This window comes from Rhinoraja longicauda, chromosome 5 (assembly GCF_053455715.1).
Source record: "Rhinoraja longicauda isolate Sanriku21f chromosome 5, sRhiLon1.1, whole genome shotgun sequence".
Lineage (NCBI taxonomy): Eukaryota > Metazoa > Chordata > Chondrichthyes > Rajiformes > Arhynchobatidae > Rhinoraja > Rhinoraja longicauda.
The window spans coordinates 28,436,964-28,454,769 of NC_135957.1; the positions used below are offsets into that span (position 1 = coordinate 28,436,964).

A 17,806-nucleotide genomic window follows, 5' to 3' on the forward strand; every position below is an offset into this window, starting at 1 on the left:
TTGAGATGAGAGTAAATAAAATAATTTAATAATTTCACTGTGAATTCAGTGTTTTGGTTATCTCCGAGATACAGTAGCAAGCAGCAAACTGGGAGAGAAGGAAAATATCTGGTGTGCACACCTGGAAAGAATCTGTTGCGAGGCAGTTGAGAGTCAGCCTGACGTTGAACTCTGGGCAGAAGAGCATGGTTGAAGGTTTTACTACAAGAGTTTCATCTCTCCATGACTACAGCCATGACTACAGTTCAATGGTAAGCAGAAGGATCTAGTTAAGATACGAGTCTCCCAAAATACTGTGGGAGGAGCCCCCTAGTTGATGCCAACCTTCAATACATCCATTTGAAGGCAAGAATAAATGCCAGCAAAGCTATACACCAACTCCATATCCAATTGAACCAAAGCTGTTTGGTTCTTAAATTGGAACTATCCATGTCCCCTGTCCCCACCAATGTAATAGACTAAAATGCCATTTGCCTTTCTACTTCTTACCATACAGTAACTTAAGGCCTGTGTACGGACACCCAAATTAATTCATATATCTATCTATCTCACAATCTATATTTTGAATTAATTAATTAATATCACAATCTATATCACAATCCATATATTAATCTAATTAAAAGCAACATTTCTAGCCTTTCCCCAAGTATAGAAACATAGAAAATAGGGCAGGAGTAGGCCATTCGGCCCTTCGAGCCTGCACCGCCACTCAATATGATCATGGCTGATCATCCAACTCAGTATCCTGTACCTGCCTTCTCTCCATACCCCCTGATCCCTTTAGCCACAAGGGCCACATCTAACTCCCTCTTAAATATAGCCAATGAACTGGCCTCAACTACCTTCTGTGGCAGAGAATTCCACAGATTCACCACTCTGTGTGAAAAAAAAAGAAGGAAAAAAAAAGAAGAAAAAAAGTGCCATACTCCAGTCATCATCAACTTCCAGCAATTTAGTGCTTATTAGCAGCTTAATCGATGAACATAATATTTTGGGAGAAAAATATTTTCAGTCCAATCCAATAGCATGATTATCATAAATCTTCGATGAAAGGAGGGCCATCTACATGCATCAGATTTAAAACCTAAATACGTAAAACAAAAAGAGATGGTAAGATGGCAAAATAGCTACCACTTTCACTGGTGCTTTTAGTACCAGTACAGGAGGGGGGAATAAAATCCCACACTGGATCAGCAGAACTTACTTGCAGTTATTTACCCCATCAGACAACAGGGAGAAATGTTATAATGTGCAAGTCATATTAGCAGAAATGAAAAAGAATGTGATTATATAAATTGTTTAAAAATTTTAAACAGGAAGGAATAAAAATAACAATTTAAACAAGCTAAACTATGGCAGTGGGCTGATATTGCACCTTTGTGATCTGTTAACAAAACAAAAGTGTCTAAAGTTCATGTCTTTGAACTGGTTGTTCTATAATTTCATTAAATACAGATACTCCCCGACTTACGCAAGAATCACATTCCATAAACCCTTGTGTAAGTAACCTTTTACACAAGTCAAAATCACCTTAAAACTAGGTAGGAACAAAAAAAGTCAGATCCTGGTTGATATCTGAAACTGCATAGAGTGCTGGAGTAACTCAGCAGGTCAGGCGGCATCTCTGGAGAACATAGACGGGTGACATTTCGGGTCGGGACACTACTCCAGACTGCATCAGTTCTCCAGAGATGCTGCCTGACCTGCTGAGTTACTGCAGCACTTTGTGTCATTTCATCTTAAAACTCAGCGCTGATGGTGTTGGTCCGTACCAGCGAGCCCTTCTTCACCAGCTGCCACACCATCTAGTTGATGCTGCTGTGTTGCGGCTCACGTTGCAGCCTCTGGCTGATGCCGTTTTCTTCAGGTCACTGCTACCGATAGGATGAGCTTGGTTACCGTGGGGTTCCTCTCCTCTCACCAGCTGCTGCTTCTCCCTGTCAGCCATCGCTTTGTCCACTCTGCTGCTCCCTCCTCCTCCCTCTTCCCTGGTGTCAGTGACTCCGGGGGAGAATGAGGGGGCGACGGTAGAGGGGGGAGCGCTGGAGTGGACAAGACGATGGCTGACAGAAAATGGCAGCAGTTGGTGGGGGGTGGGCAGCTGGCCCCACGATAACAGAGCTCGTCTTATCGGTGGTCTGAGAAAGCGCTGTTGGTCAGGGGTAACAAAGTGAGCTGCAACAACACATTGCAGTGAAGAAGGGCTTGCTGGTGCATCTTGTGAAAGATGTTGTACACGGCAGAAGCTCCCAGAGTGCCATGCGCAGCAGTAGCTCCCAGAGGGCCGCCCACTCTCCTTGCTCGGCCGAATGCAAGACCTGGGGAACTGCAGCCTGCAGGGAAACCGCAGGGCTGGCCGCTGCTTGTGGGACCCGGTAGACCAAGGCCTGGAAGGGGGAGCCTGCCGAGCTGGCCCTTGCTCACCACCTGAAGACCCCAGAGTCTGGGAGGAGCTGGATCTGGTGATGACGATGGACACGACCGGCAAGGTGTAAGGTGCAAGGTAGAAGAGGAGAGCTGGAACAGGCACCACCCCTAGCAACCAGAGCGCAGACTGTACTTGGAAAATGCTGCCAAATCATGGGGTTTCTTGCATACGGGATCAGTGGACTATTTTTGTACACTTGCTAATCGGGGATGTGCTCAGGTACGGCAATATTCAACTGGACTATTTGTATGAAAAGAATTTAACTGTGCGTTTGCACAATTGACAATAAAGAACTTTGATCCATGTCAGCAACTAGGCTGGGAGTTGCTCTCCACCACTTCCCTCGTTCTCGCTCCAACAGCCCCCGAAACTAGAAAAACAGAGGCCAGACGACACTTTTATATCTGAAGTGGGCAGAAAGCCCTCACAATCATCCTGTTGCTAAATTAGTGTTTCTCACTTTTATAAAACCCACAGATCATGGCAAAACCCGCCCACCTCGCTTCCCTAAACCTAATGGCTGCAAAGTGTCCAAATCTATCAACGTTGCAAGCCCAGGCTTTGCTAAACTGACCTGATTCTCAATCCAGCGGCAATTTAAAATTTCCCTTCAAAGTAGAGTTGTTAAGGAAAGGATTTCAGGAATAATCAGTGTTTCTCTGTTCAGATTGCATTGAAGTGATTCTATAAACATGGTTGCAATAACACAGATCATTCAGGAAACAGGACCACATATTGCAGATTGTTTACCCAAGTGAGATATTACGCAAGTCGCCTATTACATAAATCGGGGAGTGCCTGAGTTGTGATTGTGAGAATTAATGATTAGGACAAATAATATCTTTAATACACCTGGGTGGAAAAAGGGTAGATAAACAAGAACTGGTTCACCATCTTCTTTTCTCCTACTTGCTTGATGTTATTTCTATCATACCTTTTACTCTCAAAACCTCAGTTTCCAATGGCACCATTCTCTTCTCCCCCTTTAATATCTCTCCCTCTAGTTCCTCCAACTTAACTTTGTTCGTAAAGAATTGTTTTAAAGATGAAACATCAAATTCAGTCAACATGATACACTGGAGATCTGGGACTTAGACAGATGATTTAGAATTGTAACATTAGTGGCCATGCATCTGGGAATGTGTGGGAAACGTGGAGGCAGCGTATACATCATAGCAGCTTGTGACCACTGTGTTCTTCACCTCCTGCTGTGGGTAAAGCCCAGTAATTTGCTGGGCTGTCTTTTAAAGCAACAATGAACCGACTTCCCAAAGTTCAGCAGCCTTTTTGACCTTTTCTTCTAGAGCGAGCTACTTTTAGCGATTCCGTTGCTCTTCAGTCATCAACTTTATTATCAACTGTCCTCATAGCACAGGGTTAGAAATGGATGAAAGCATTATCACTGAAGATAGACACAAAATGCTGGAGTAACTCAGCGGGACAGGCAGCCTCTCTGGAAAGAAGGAACGGGAGACATTTCGTGTCAAGACCCTTCTGCTTTATCAATCATGTCCCACTCGATGAGGAGCAACAGAAAAATCAAGCCTGACAGTAACAGTACAATTGAACAATATTGTTTGCTAAAACCGAATGTACACCAGTCACAGCACCCTTCTCCTCCTCCAAGGGGATGAATGTCTCCAAAACCATTATTTTATATATAAATAAGAGCACAAAGTAGTTTGTGTAGGAAAATAACTACAGATGCTGGTACAAATCGAAGGTATCACAAAATGCTGGAGTATCTCAGCAGGTCAGGCAGCATCTCAGGAGAGAAGGAATGGGTGATGTTTCGGGTCGAGACCCTTCTTCAGACTGATGTCAGGGGGGCGGGACAAAGGAAGGATATAGGTGGAGACAGGAAGATAAAGGGAGAACTGGGAAGGGGGAGGGGAAGAGAGGGACAGATGAACTATCTAAAGTTGGAGAAGTCAATGTTCATACCACTGGGCTGCAAGCTCATTCTCTCCTGAGATGCTGCCTGATCTGCTGAGTTACTCCAGCATTTTGTGATCCAAAGTAGTTTGTGGTTGGTCTTGCTAAATGTGGAAAAGTAGCTATGTGTGTTCGTTCCATCGACTGCTCAAGAAGAAAACAACAAGATAGAGCAATCAATGCAAATGACTCGGGGTGATTTTAAATCCTATTTATCGTCTTATCACCAACATAATCTATGGTTTCAGTTCTCAGTGGCAGCCAATCTTCTATGATATTATATTGGTGGATATTTTTATTATTTATGCTCAGTGCATTCAGACTGATTATCGGACAGGGAGGAAGTTCAATTGGGGGAAACATAGAAAATAGGTGCAGGAGTAGGCCATTCGGCCCTTCGAGCCTGCACCGCCATTCAATATGATCATGGAGGGGAATCCTTTATTGTTACAAAGTAAGCAAGCTGCCGGGCTGGAAGAGATTAGCAAGAATGATGATCACCAAGAGTTGTCATAAGGCGAGACGAATGATGAAGTGTCGATTGACACTTGTGCAATGACACTCTATTAAACAATGTAGCAAACAGTATTTTTACCTTGTAGTAACAAAAATACTTTGTATTTGAAAACAACATGTTGTTTCATGGAGTGACTGCCAGTGACTGCCATTCCTTCTCTCCCGAGATGCTGCCTGACCTGCTGAGTTACTCCAGCATTTTGTGAATAAATCGATTTGTACCAGCATCTGCAGTTATTTCCTTATGTTATTAGACTGCCAGGTGGTTGGAGTGAATCCCTTACTTGGTTATAACGGATGATCGGCAATAACGGGCACTATTCCCCTCTGTGGTCTGTTATAATGAGGGTTATCTGTACACAGGCCTTATCGTCCACAACATAGACTTTCTAGAGTACTCCCAGAGCACCCTGATGTTGCTCCAGAGATAGCAAGCCAGCTTCATCCAGCCCGCCACAGCTCATCCTCTTAATGCAGGTAGGAAGGACTGAAGGTCTGAAGATAACAGGCTGAAGATAGTTCAGAATGGTCCCATATCAGGCCTTTTGGATTTGGCCTTTTGGATTTGGCCTTTTGGATTTGGCCTTGATTCTTAGGGGGGAAAAAAAAAGCACTCTTTTACAGATTTGGTTTATCAAAAGTAAACCTTGATGAGGCCAGTCTTGAAGGACCTTGAGTAGGGCAGTCTGTGTAGTTTTCGTAACTGAACTCAGCCCCAGCACCAATCTAGGAAGGAACTGCAGATGCTGGTTTAAACCAAAGATAAGACACAAAATGCTGGAGTAACTCAGTGGGACAGGCAGCATCTCCGGAGAGAAAGAATGGTTGACATTTTGGGTCGAGACCCTTCTTTAGACTTGTGGTGCCTCAAACAAGATAAATCAAACATGGTCCAACCCTTCAAAATCCACACAATACTGTGTCAGTGCACAGCAAGTAAAGAAATAGTCTAATAACATCCCCACACTGAGGTATTTCTGCAATTCATCTCTGTACTCTCATTAATAACAGACTTGAACAATTTTCAATCTGATAGCGTACAACTGAAAATCTGCAGACCTCAGCAAAATGTACGACCAGAGCATTCACAATTTCCTCACTTATTTCTCAATAACTGGGAATAAGCTATCAGAAAATCTTTGTAATGTAATTACTTATACCTAGTTCATTATCTTTCCCATAACCATTATAAATTATTAAATCTGAATTTTCTTCTCAACTGAATTGTTGTTGTTACTTTTGCATTTTCTTTTCTGAACCAATTATTTAACAACACTAATATTTTTTTAATATACAGATAGAGTCTCTTTTGATACAAAACCTGTCACATAGATGCATAGACAATAGGTGCAGGAGTAGGCCATGATTCAATGTGATCATGGCTGATCATCCATAATCAGTACCCCGTTCCTGTCTTCTCCCCATACCCCTTGATTCCACTGGCCCTAAGAGCTCCATCTAACTCTCTTTTGAATACATCCAGTGAATCGGCCTCCACTGCCTTCTGCGGCTGAGAATTCCACAAATTCACAACTCTCTGGGTGAAACAGTAATTCCACATCTCAGTTCTAAATGACCTACCCCTTATTCTTAACTGTGGCCCCTGGTTCTGGACTCCCTCAACATCGGGAACATGTTTCCTGCATCTAGCGTGTCCAATCCCTTAATAATTTTATATGTTTGTACAAGATGAAATTTAGCACACTGGTGCATCTGTTAACCATCAGTTATATTTATCTCTGCAGAATATACAAGAAAGTCATTTTGTGCTTGTTTTCCACCCCAGAAATACCACAGCTAAAAGGCTAGTACACATGGACAGCTGATCAAATGCAATGAAAGACTCAAAAGAGGAGGCACATAGGAAAACCAAGGCAGAAGGCAATGTGGTCTCTACCTATTCATTCAAAATGACTTAACGTCGTTTAGATTTTACTAAACCATAAGTTATTGCTTTTTATTGATTGATTAATTCAATTATTGAATAATTCAATTTTGTAGTGATAAAAAGGTATTAACAAGTAAATGTACTCAATGGTTAGAAATTGATTAAAAAAGGTTAACTTCCTTCGGGTCCCCTCAGCAGTTTCTGAATTACATTTACAAACAAATTTGGAATTGATTTTTGGAACCTCCCACATTCACCTCACGTATGGGGTCACTGAATAATAATCATAATCGTAATCGTAATTTATTAGCCAAATATTCTTTGCAACATACCATGAATTTGGTTTGCCATATAGTCATACCAAAAAAGCAGAAACACATACAACTACATAAAAAATTGACATAAACATCCACCACAGGACTCCTCCACGTTCCCCACAGTGATGGAAGCCAATAAAGTCTTATCTTCTTTCCTCCCGCGGTTGGGGGAGTCAAAACCATCTGCAGCCAGTGATCGAGCTCCCATGTCGGGGAAGTCTAATCTCCCGCATCGGGGCGGTCGAAATTCCTGTGGCTTTGAGTTCCCGACGCCGGTCCCGAAATGACAGCAGCAAAGAATTACAGAGTTCAGAAATAATGAGGATTCCTCTTTGGATGAAATAAGTACTCCATGGTAAACCCAATAAAATAACTGACAAATCATTGTAGAGAAATTGAACTGAAATTATTGTTAATATAAAAGCCTTTTCTTTTATATACATAGCTTGTATGCTTCTCTAAAACATTTAAGGCATGGTGCTCTGAACAATGACCAAGAATACAACTGGAATCGAAGACAGCAGCGATTCATTCACCCTTTGCTGCCATCGTCATTACTTCATCCCATTATTTTTTAGATTCAGGGAAATAGTCAAGACAACTGTTATTAGGCATCAGGGTTGTTGACAACATCTAAAGGAAAAGCAACAATGAAAACCGATTTTCATTGTGTGGAGGAAAAAGGCAGATTATAATCATAGATTTCATAAACTGATATTGTAGAATCAGCCTTGCTCGAATCCCCAAATCAAGCATTCATGTAATAAAACTGAAATGAACAATTAATGCAGCAGGTTTACAATTTTCACGCAAGTCATGACCCTTTTGACTTGATGCTGTCTGTTAGTTAACTCCAGGGCCTTCTGGGTTGAGGGTTCAACTATTTGCTATTAGCTTGAAAGAAAGGGAACATAGAGGATTCTCTCTATAATATGTTAGCTTGGAATGAACCATCTTACCCCTTTCAACAAAAATGAGACTATGCTCATGAAAACAATACCAGGAGCTTATTTAACGTTGCTGCACATATATAATTATTTTTAGTTACCCAACATTATTCTCGCCAAATACTGAGTCATGACACAACTCACTGCTGGAAGTTGATACTATGAACTGCAGATGCTGGTGTACAAAAAAAAGACACAAAGTGCTGAAGTAACTCAACGGCATCTCTTGAGAACATGGCCAGGTGTCGTTTTGTCACGTTACTCCTGTTGAATAGAGACTAAATTCTGGAGTAACTCAGCTGATATTCACCTATCTTTGTTCTCCAAAGATGCTAACCAACCCGCTTAAGTTGGTTGAAGTTACTCCAGAACTTCGTGTTTATTCAACAGGAGGTTTAAGACAGAATTTGGACCAGCCAAACAATCTATAGCAATTCAAATGTGCATGATGTTGAAGGGACATATGATGGATGACATGATGGATCTGGAGTTGAGAAGGATGATGGGGGACCTCACTGAAACTTACTGAATAGTGGAAGGCCTGGATAGAGTGAATGTGGAGAGGATGTTTCTACCAGTGGGAGTGTCTAGGATCAGAGGACTTAGCCTCAGAATAAAAGAACGTACCTTTAGAAAGGAGTTGAGGACGAATTTCTTTTGTCAAAGGATGGGGAATCTGTGAAATTCATTGCCACAGACAGCAGCGGAGACCAAGTCAATGGATTTTTTTTAGGGTGGAGATTGACAGATTCTTGATGAGTAAGGGTGTTAGGTGTTATGGGGAGAAGGCAAGAGAATGAGTTTGAGAAGGAAAGATAGATCAGCCATGATTGTATGGCAGAGTAAACTTGATGAGCTGAATGGCCTAATTCTGCTCTTAGAACTGATGAACTTATGGACAAAGGAGCCTGACAAAACTACTTAGAAATGGAAGATTGTAGGAATGCCACTGAAATACATGGCCGAACATATAATGTAATGATATGTAACAATGAAATGGAAAATATGTTATGGAAAATAATGCCATCAAATGTCTGGTGGCAAGATGCTTCTGAAGATTTTTAATGAAAAAAACATTCACCAAAAATTCCGCTGCTAAGATTTTTTTTGTATCTGTTCTTCAAAAAAAGATTTGGATTACTAATCGTAAACATGCTACAGAGGCAGACTAAACCAGAGTGTTGTGTTTAAAGCCTACAGCTTAGCTTGAAATGGCAGCTTTGAAAGTAAATGGTTCAATGGACAAAGTCTGTAAAGCTGTTGTATGTACCAAGCACATTTAGATGTCAAAAACATGTGCTAAGTTGGACATTTGTTTGCCAGAAAGCTGTGTTTTCTTACTGATTTGTTACAGCTCCACAAAATAAGATGGTTTAAATTCTTTGCAGCACAAGCCATTTTAATTACTCAGCAGCGTGATCCAACCAAAACTAGGAGAAAGGTAAACTGGCCTCTGACACAGCCATTTATCTGTAAAAATAATTTGGTAGCAAATTAATGCTCATATTAATAATCAGATAAGGAGCTTAGTGATGTTACACATCATTCAGATTTTGAATTGTACAGGAATTAACAGAAATTTAACACTTTGGAAGCAGAAAAACAAATATTGACCAAAACACAGCCTAGTTCAAATGTAGTTCAAGATTCAAGATTCAAGATAGCTTTATTTGTCATCCAAAAAAGTTTTTTGGACGAAATTCAGTCACCCACAGTCCAACAATAAAAGCACTAAAATAGGCAGATTACACAATAAAGCATTAAAATAGGCAAATTACACAACCCCAAAAACACACAAAAAAAGAAACATCCATCACAGTGAGTCTCCTCCAGTCCTCTCCTCACTGTGATGGAAGGCCACAATGTCTTTTCCCTTCCCCTGCCGTCTTCTCCCGCGGTCAGCACTTTGATCTGTGGTGATGATGCATCTTGCTGCTGCTATTGTTTAGCAAAACTTCCATCCAGACTTACAAAAAAGAAAAAAACTACTTCTTCTCAACAATGCTCCTTTTTGAATTTTTGGTACCTTTGAATTGATTCACAATATGCAATCACCTAGCAAAGTAAGACCAGTTGCTCTCAAGTTAAAACAAAAAGCAGAAAATGTTGGAAATACTCAGGTTGATTACCTATCATCAGAACATTTTCTGTTTTTATTTCAACATTTTTCAGCAACAGCAATTTTTAATTTTACAATTTAATGTGTGTTTGTTATGCCTTCAGGTTAATGAACCTTAAAGCTTGCTTGTGTGTAGAGTTAGCAATTAAAAAAGAATGAATAAACTGGCACATTTTTAAAACTCTAATTTTCAAATATTATACCCTGTTATATGAAACAAGAGGAACTCCATTACACAACACAGGCAATCTATGAACTCATGGCACACATTACCCACTAAACATTACTACGCAATAACAGTATAACTGTGCAATAATAACATAATTTTCTGTGTGTAAATCAAGTAAACTGAAAACATGTTACAAGCTATTGAAGTGCTAATGGAACTAATCTTTATTTTCCTTCTAGTTCAACAGTTTGGGAAATAAATTAGAATGTAACCCACATAACTAAAGTCAAGTACACACACACAATCAACTGCGGGAAGTCTACAATCCTAAAATATAATTCTCTTTTGAAAAAAATGAAACCTCCAAATGGTTTGTGTGGACCCCAAAGTTGATGAAAATGGAGCAGTAGTGAAAAGTCCCACAATGAAAGAGTTGTGAGTAGACTGTGGGATGGCAAATGCAGAGAAAGGATAAGCAAAAATGTGAAGCATAAGCCAGAAATCTTGCTCTTGCACATTGACTCCAGCTGGAACACATGAGTGTGGGTTTTTCTGGCTTAAACTATAATGTCCTGCACACACTGAGTAAGAAGAGCAGATTAGAGCAGAGCAGTATTGCTTGTTCCTCGGTTCTACAGCTCATCAGCAATTACAACCTTCAAAACAGGTTCATAAACAGTTGCAGAGTTTGTCACAGCACCTCTCTGCATTAATTATGAACCTGTCACAGTTTACACAGCACATGCAGTAAAAAATAAAAAGTTATATTTTGTCCTTCATGTTAATAATGGTGTGCTCCTACTCCAAGTGACAGATTATGAACGTTTTATGGTGATGGAGAAATGACTGTGTCAATAACATTGTGTCCACAATGAGAAATATATTGAGCGAAATATGTCAGGTCATACAACAAAGACAATAAAATGAACATTGCAAATGTCTCATGTTCAACTCATGATTTTATTTCACTCTACTTTTATTGTACATTCTTTGCAGCTGTTAATTTAATTCTCTTCTGCTCAAATAGTTTTAACCTAGTTCAATTGAACATTTCCCAAACCTCGTATTTCCAGCAGACTTTTCCCTTCTATCTTTTATAGTATAGTGAATCCCTGTGGTGATCAAATTCTGATGCGGTGCAAGAAAAATATGAATCTTTTTTCTTATTGAAAAGTACGGAACTAAATATTCATAATCGTGGCATAAGGAATTTGTATCTACAATATTTTACTTGCATCCAAATAACAAAAATGTCTCACTAACCAGGCAGCAACTAATGCAATCCACAGAATGGCGTGGACATGAATAAACTAAACTACACTCAATTGCGGAGGATTACACGGGAAGCAATGCATTTGCTGAGCAATTCATTTGCCGATTCCTTGTTCAGGAAGACGAAGGATTTGGTTCGGGTTTGATTTCTCGCACATGAAAGATGTATAAACAAGCAGTCTTAAAAATGGACAGTGGTTAAGACAGTCGTCACAGAAGAACATAATGGAATGTGCAAGAGACCTCTCTGATAGGAATAGCTACAAGCCAAACGCTGAAGGTGCCTGTCATGTCTTCCAATGATAAAACCCGCCAGCCATCCAAAAAGCAAAGAATATTTACACATTTGACCTCTGAAAGGAGAAAACCTACCAATGTAATTTCATTTTGGCCACGTCGCTTCGAATTTCCAACCAGACTCAAATATTTCTAAACTAGAACTGACCACAATCCTGTCCAACTCGACACATCTGCTCATCTAACCATTACAACACTGAAATACGAAAATGGTTTACTCACAGATATTTTAAATTCTCCAAGTCTTCAAACGCACCCCTGGGAATTCTCCTTATTTGGTTGTTGTTTAACAGCCTATAAAAAAAATATTGTAGTATTACACACTAAAAAAACACGCACCTTATTTTTTTTAACATCACAAATTAATTTATCTTTTGGTCCAAAACTGGTACAAAGAGAAAGCAATTTCAGCAAACCTATCTGACGCACACACAGGAGATGCCGACAGCAGAAATCGACATAAACACTGGAAAATTCAACATGTACTTAAAAACATCTTGCACTATCGTTTAAAAAAAATGACATTATAATGTCTAGCTTGCAACCACACTCACAGACAGTAAACACTGAAAGAACAACCAAAGTTCATGAGAACCGGCTGTTTTGCTTGAGGCAAGACTCAACCATTTTCCTTTAAAGATAACAACCCAAAAATTCAGCTGAGTAGTGCCATGATTGCACTGCATAATTGCATTCATCAGGACAAATTCTAACAAGTACTTTACCATCATGTGGACCTTTTATCTAATGTCATGCCTGACCCATCTGATCTATTGCCCCAGCAGGAATCCTGAAGATGTCCCCATCAAGTCGTTCCCGAATCAACGTGTAGGAACTGCAGATGCTGGTTTACATCGAAGATCAACACAAAATGCTAGAGAAACTCAGCGGGACAGGCTGCATCTGGATAGAAGGAATAGGTGATGTTTCGGGTCGAGTCTGAAGAATGGTCTCCGTCTATCCAGAGATGCTGCCTGTCCCGTGTCCCGCTGAGTAACTCTAGCATTTTATGTCTACCTTCCCGAGTCAGCCTCCCCCTCCCCCCACCATCTCCCCTCACCCTATAATTTGGTCCATATGAGGCCCCTCCCCTGCAATCAGCTCCATTACACTCTTGCTGTTTCTCCCAGCAACAATGGGAGATCGTGGATTAAATGGATTGGTGTGTGATTGCCTCTGCAAGGCACATGAACCTCATGTACTCAGCACCAACTATGGGTAGTAGATTATTTAAGTGATGCTCAGCAATATATTTCATGCTCCAAATCCTACGAGACAAATCAAAACCAACTGCGATTGCGAACAAGAGTGCCTGGCAAAACAGGGGCGAGGCAACTTCCAGAGCCAGAAATTCTCGAGGAAGAGGTTTCCATAAAATAATTTATTTGCAGGGCTCCATTAATAAAGTCTTTGGCCCACAGCCAACCTTGTAAGAGCCGGTAAGTAGATCAAGAATATTAACAAAGAGGCTCCAATTACATATTGGGGCAAGCAGCTTGTGATGCAAATGGGTGTGGCGTGGGAGCCATTACCCATCTCCCCATTAAGCACACTCCCAGCCAAGCGTCTGTCCGTCCCTCTACTCCACTCAGCCATTCACTGAGGGTCCTGCTCCTGGCCAATCAAAACCTCACCAGTGCTTGCAATCCATTCTTGGCCTATAAACACCCCCCTCCTTACGATCCTCTACTGACCACCCTCCCCACCACCAGCCGCTCTCTGGCAATCCGCTCTCTGACAATCGACCTCCCTTCTGTGAAAATCTGACAGATCTGTCAGTGGAGATTTACTGCGTAACTTGATGAACCAGGAGGAAACTCTTTGGCTTCTTCTGCCGTGAACGAATTCACCTAAAGATCCAACATTTATTGCCACCTTTCACCTGCCAAGGTTTTGTATGGATGGGGAGCTCAACCAAATGGCTCAAAAGAAAAACACACTTTCAATGAACAAACCAATTCTGAAAGTTAATATTTAGCCAATGTAGCCACACTGTTAAACAACTTTATCTCAGCAATTAAGCTCAATTGAGCAGCCATTCATCTTCAAAGCCAAGATTGATTTTAGGACGGATAAATTGTGGGGTGTGTCACTTTAAACATTTTGAAGGGTTTATTCCTGCATAACATATATTGTGATTTAAATCTAATAAACCCCATCAACTCTAATGCTAGAAATGCAATAAGAAATTAGACACACATTTTTAATTGCTTCCCCAATAATTTCAATATTTACATCTGTGAAAACATGGACCCATTTGGACGAGTGGTCTCCTTTCACTTTATTTTCTCATGTTCAAAATTTGCAAATGTAGCTCAAAGGGGAAAAATCGTCAAACCAAGTTTGCAAATTCCTTCTTACTTGCATTCTAAATTACAAGCAAGTATTAGTTCCAAAATAAGCTCCCCTTAATCATGTAAAGAATCAAACCAAGCTGGGTTAGCTAATCTAAGTTTAACCATACTGTAAGCAAACACTTTCAGAACAAAATATTTCCTTCCGCGAGTAAAGTGGAGCAATCAAAAGGCAGATTATTCCAATTGGTTACCAACTTTCTGCTGTAATGAGAAACAAGACAAACGAAAGAATTTAGATTTTCCAATGTTTTATGCTTTCATAAAAAGGCCTGATTATTATAATGATGGCATTCTGACCGTGGGAAGTTTTGAAAACAATGTTTTACAAAGACACCTTTTGCTAACAATTGCAAAATATAGCTTGTAACAGTTATGGTTGCCCTCTAGTTAATTTTACTGCATGAGTTGAGCCGAAGGGCATATTTCTGTGCTGCTTGAGCTTAGGAGGGTTTAATCTACAGGGGCAGGAGGGGTTGGAATCAAAATAGTAGATCAAAAATTGGAAGGGGCGATGGGAATGTCAAGGTTAGGAAGTAAGTCTCAAAGGAAGGACAGGCAGCGAGAGATGAGGAAATATGGTGAAGCTGATGGGCTGAAATGTGCTTATTTCAATGCAAGGAGTATTGCAGGAAAAGCAGATAAACGTAGAGCCCTAATCTGTGCTTAGGGCTATGGACTTTAGAAGAGTAAGAGTGAGGACCCACAAACTTGTCGAAATCGATGGAACGATGGTAGAAAAGAATCAAAAGCTTCAAATTGCCATAATCTGATATGTAGACAGATTACAGAAAGGCGCCAAAGCAATAGGATTGACTTAGTGGGTGATTTTAACTTCCCCAATAATGACTGAGATTTACAGTGTGCTTAGACGAGGCAAATATTTTTAGGTGTATGCAGGAGTGGTTCATGAAACTGTATGTGGATGGTCCAACCTGAGAAAAGAACATACCGGACATAGTGTTGGGAAATGTGCCTGGCCAGGTGACTGATGTTACAGTGGAAGAGCATTTTGGGGAGAATGATTACAACTCCCTAAGTTTTAAGACACAAAATGCTAGAATAATTTGATACTTCCATCCTGAGAAAAATATTCTGTCTACCCTATCTGTGCCCCTCATAATTCTAAATACTTTATCAAGTCTCCCCTCAAACTCTCCAGAGAAAATAATTTGTCTGCCTAACCTCCCCCTGGAGCTAATACCCTTTAATCCAAAAGGCATTCTGATAGACCTCCTCTATACCCTTTTCAAAACCTACCACCACAACCCTCTGCCATCTCAGTAAACCAGCTCTGAATCCAAAGGACCAAGTCACTATTAATCCCCTGCATCTTAATCTGGATCAGCCTACCAGGAGGAACTTGATCAAATGCCTTACTAAAATCCATATAGACAACGCTAACCCTACCCTCATCGATCACCTTCGTCATCGCCTCGAAAAGTTGATCAAGTTAGTAAGCCAAGACCTGGTGTGGTGATGTACACTGCAAGCATTAATTAGTTTGAAAATAAAAGCACATCTTTGTACACAAACGTAGGTTCACACATGCATCCACCAAATGCAAGACCATGCAGCATGTTAATTGGCCTATATCAAACTGGACATCTTCACCTTCCAAACGGGGTGGGGCGGGTCAATAGACAATAGACAATAAACAATAGGTGCAGGAGTAGGCCATTCAGCCCTTCGAGCCAGCACCGCCATTCAATGCGATCATGGCTGATCACTCTCAATCAGTACCCCGTTCCTGTCTTCTCCCCATACCCCCTCACTCCGCTATCCTTAAGAGCTCTATCCAGCTCTCTCTTGAAAGCATCCAACGAACTGGCCTCCACTGCCTTCTGAGGCAGAGAATTCCACACCTTCACCACTCTCTGACTGAAAAAGTTCTTCCTCATCTCCGTTCTAAATGGCCTACCCCTTATTCTGAAACTGTGGCCCCTTGTCCCATCCATCAATTCCCTCCACAGATGTCGCATGGCCTGCTGAGTTTCAACGTTTTGCTCAAGATTCCAGCATCTGCACTTCCACCTTCACCTTAAATTATTTCACACCATTGTGATAACAATGAAGGAAACTTAGAGCAGACTTATTTGTTCCTCTCATGGTTGCAAGCATATTTGTGTATCAATAATTGTGATGTTTGTGTGGTCAAGGGAGTCAGCCCACAACACTAATTTGCACAACATTAGTGTGCACAAGTGTAAATACGCTCTTGTTAACTTAGATCACGATTTGTTGCATTAAATATTTTTTCTAAGTATTATTTTTCTAAAACAGGAAGATGTCTGAATGATTTGCGAAAGTAAGTTTGAAGCTGAGCCACATACACTGCTGAATTTAAATAACAATTCTGGAGGCTATAAAATGGTAGGTCCTGCAAGTAAAACCATCCATCCCAAATTTTGCTCTTTGATGCAAATTAGAAACCAAACAAATTACAATCCCTGCATTTTAAGAGCATTCAGTATCAATGCTGAAATAGCCCCATTTCCACAGCATAATACACTCTCTTTCAAAACAGCAACAGGAGGGGGAAAAATCCCAGGACATTGTACTTTACTGGAACAAAGACCACCAACATTCCAGTCCACAGACAGCAGGGTATGAGGTCATTATCCCCAAGGCAAGAGGCTCTCAATGCAGGAGAGCAAGTAATCAGACTATACTTCTACCTTTCATGATAGCGCACGATCAGCCACTGAATTAAAGTACATTCTTGTGCTGCTTAAGATTTTATTGCCGAATGGAGTTACTTTGATTTCAAGATTTAAAAAGAAATTACCACAGAAGCTGGGAGTCTTAAATAAAAGAAGAAAATACTGGAAACGTTCAGCATATCAGGCGCCATCTGTAGAACGAGAAAGAGTCACTATTTCAGGGCAATAACCATTCATCAGATTTAATGTTTTTGACTCATTTAAGTTTGTATTAGGAACTGTGCAATTGTGCCTTGGAGCGACCCTCTGATCAACTTGCTTGAAGACTGTTAAGATCCATGTGAGGGTGCAGCAAAGACAAGATGCAAAAGAATGCAGATGGGCGGGATGAGATATTTCAGCCACAAATGTTAGACTGGGGAAGCTGGGTTCTCCTTGGGGGAAAGTTCAGACTACACAAGAGTACAATTAAGCCATACCCATAAGCTTGGGCAGCTTACAACCCAGCTGTATGAATATGGATTTCTCTAACTTCAAGAAACTTGCTTTCCTTCTCTCCATCCCTCCCCCACCCTAGTTCTCTGACTAGATTCACCGTCCTTTTGATTAATTTTACTGATTGTATGCCTTCGTGTCGCCTTCCCCTCAGCTAACAATGAAACATGCTACATATCCTTAACATTGTCTGCTTTGATCTGTCGTTTTCACACCTTAGCGGTAGAGTTGCTGCTTTACAGCGAATGCAGCGCCGGAGACTCAGGTTCGATCCTGACTACGGGTGCTGCACTGTAAGGAGTTTGTACATTCTCCCCGTGACCTGCGTGGGTTTTCTCCGAGATCTTCGGTTTCCTCCCACACTCCAAAGACGCACAGGTATGTAGGTTAATTGGCTGGGTAAATG

The 17,806-nt window shown here is 40.8% G+C and overlaps 1 protein-coding gene across 4 annotated transcripts in view; it reads right to left on the reverse strand.

Moving 5' to 3' along the window:
• The window catches only part of pxdn (peroxidasin), a 175,444-nt gene that overhangs the window by 92,940 nt on the left and 64,698 nt on the right, over positions 1-17,806 (reverse strand). For all 4 annotated transcript variants that reach the window (XR_013547263.1, XM_078399189.1, XM_078399190.1 and 1 more), the window contains exon 3: positions 12,111-12,182. Coding sequence is in view for 3 of the 4 variants with exons in the window: in XM_078399189.1 (XP_078255315.1) it covers positions 12,111-12,182 (72 nt within the window). In the remaining variant the exon portion in view is untranslated. The remainder of the gene's footprint in view (positions 1-12,110; positions 12,183-17,806) is intronic.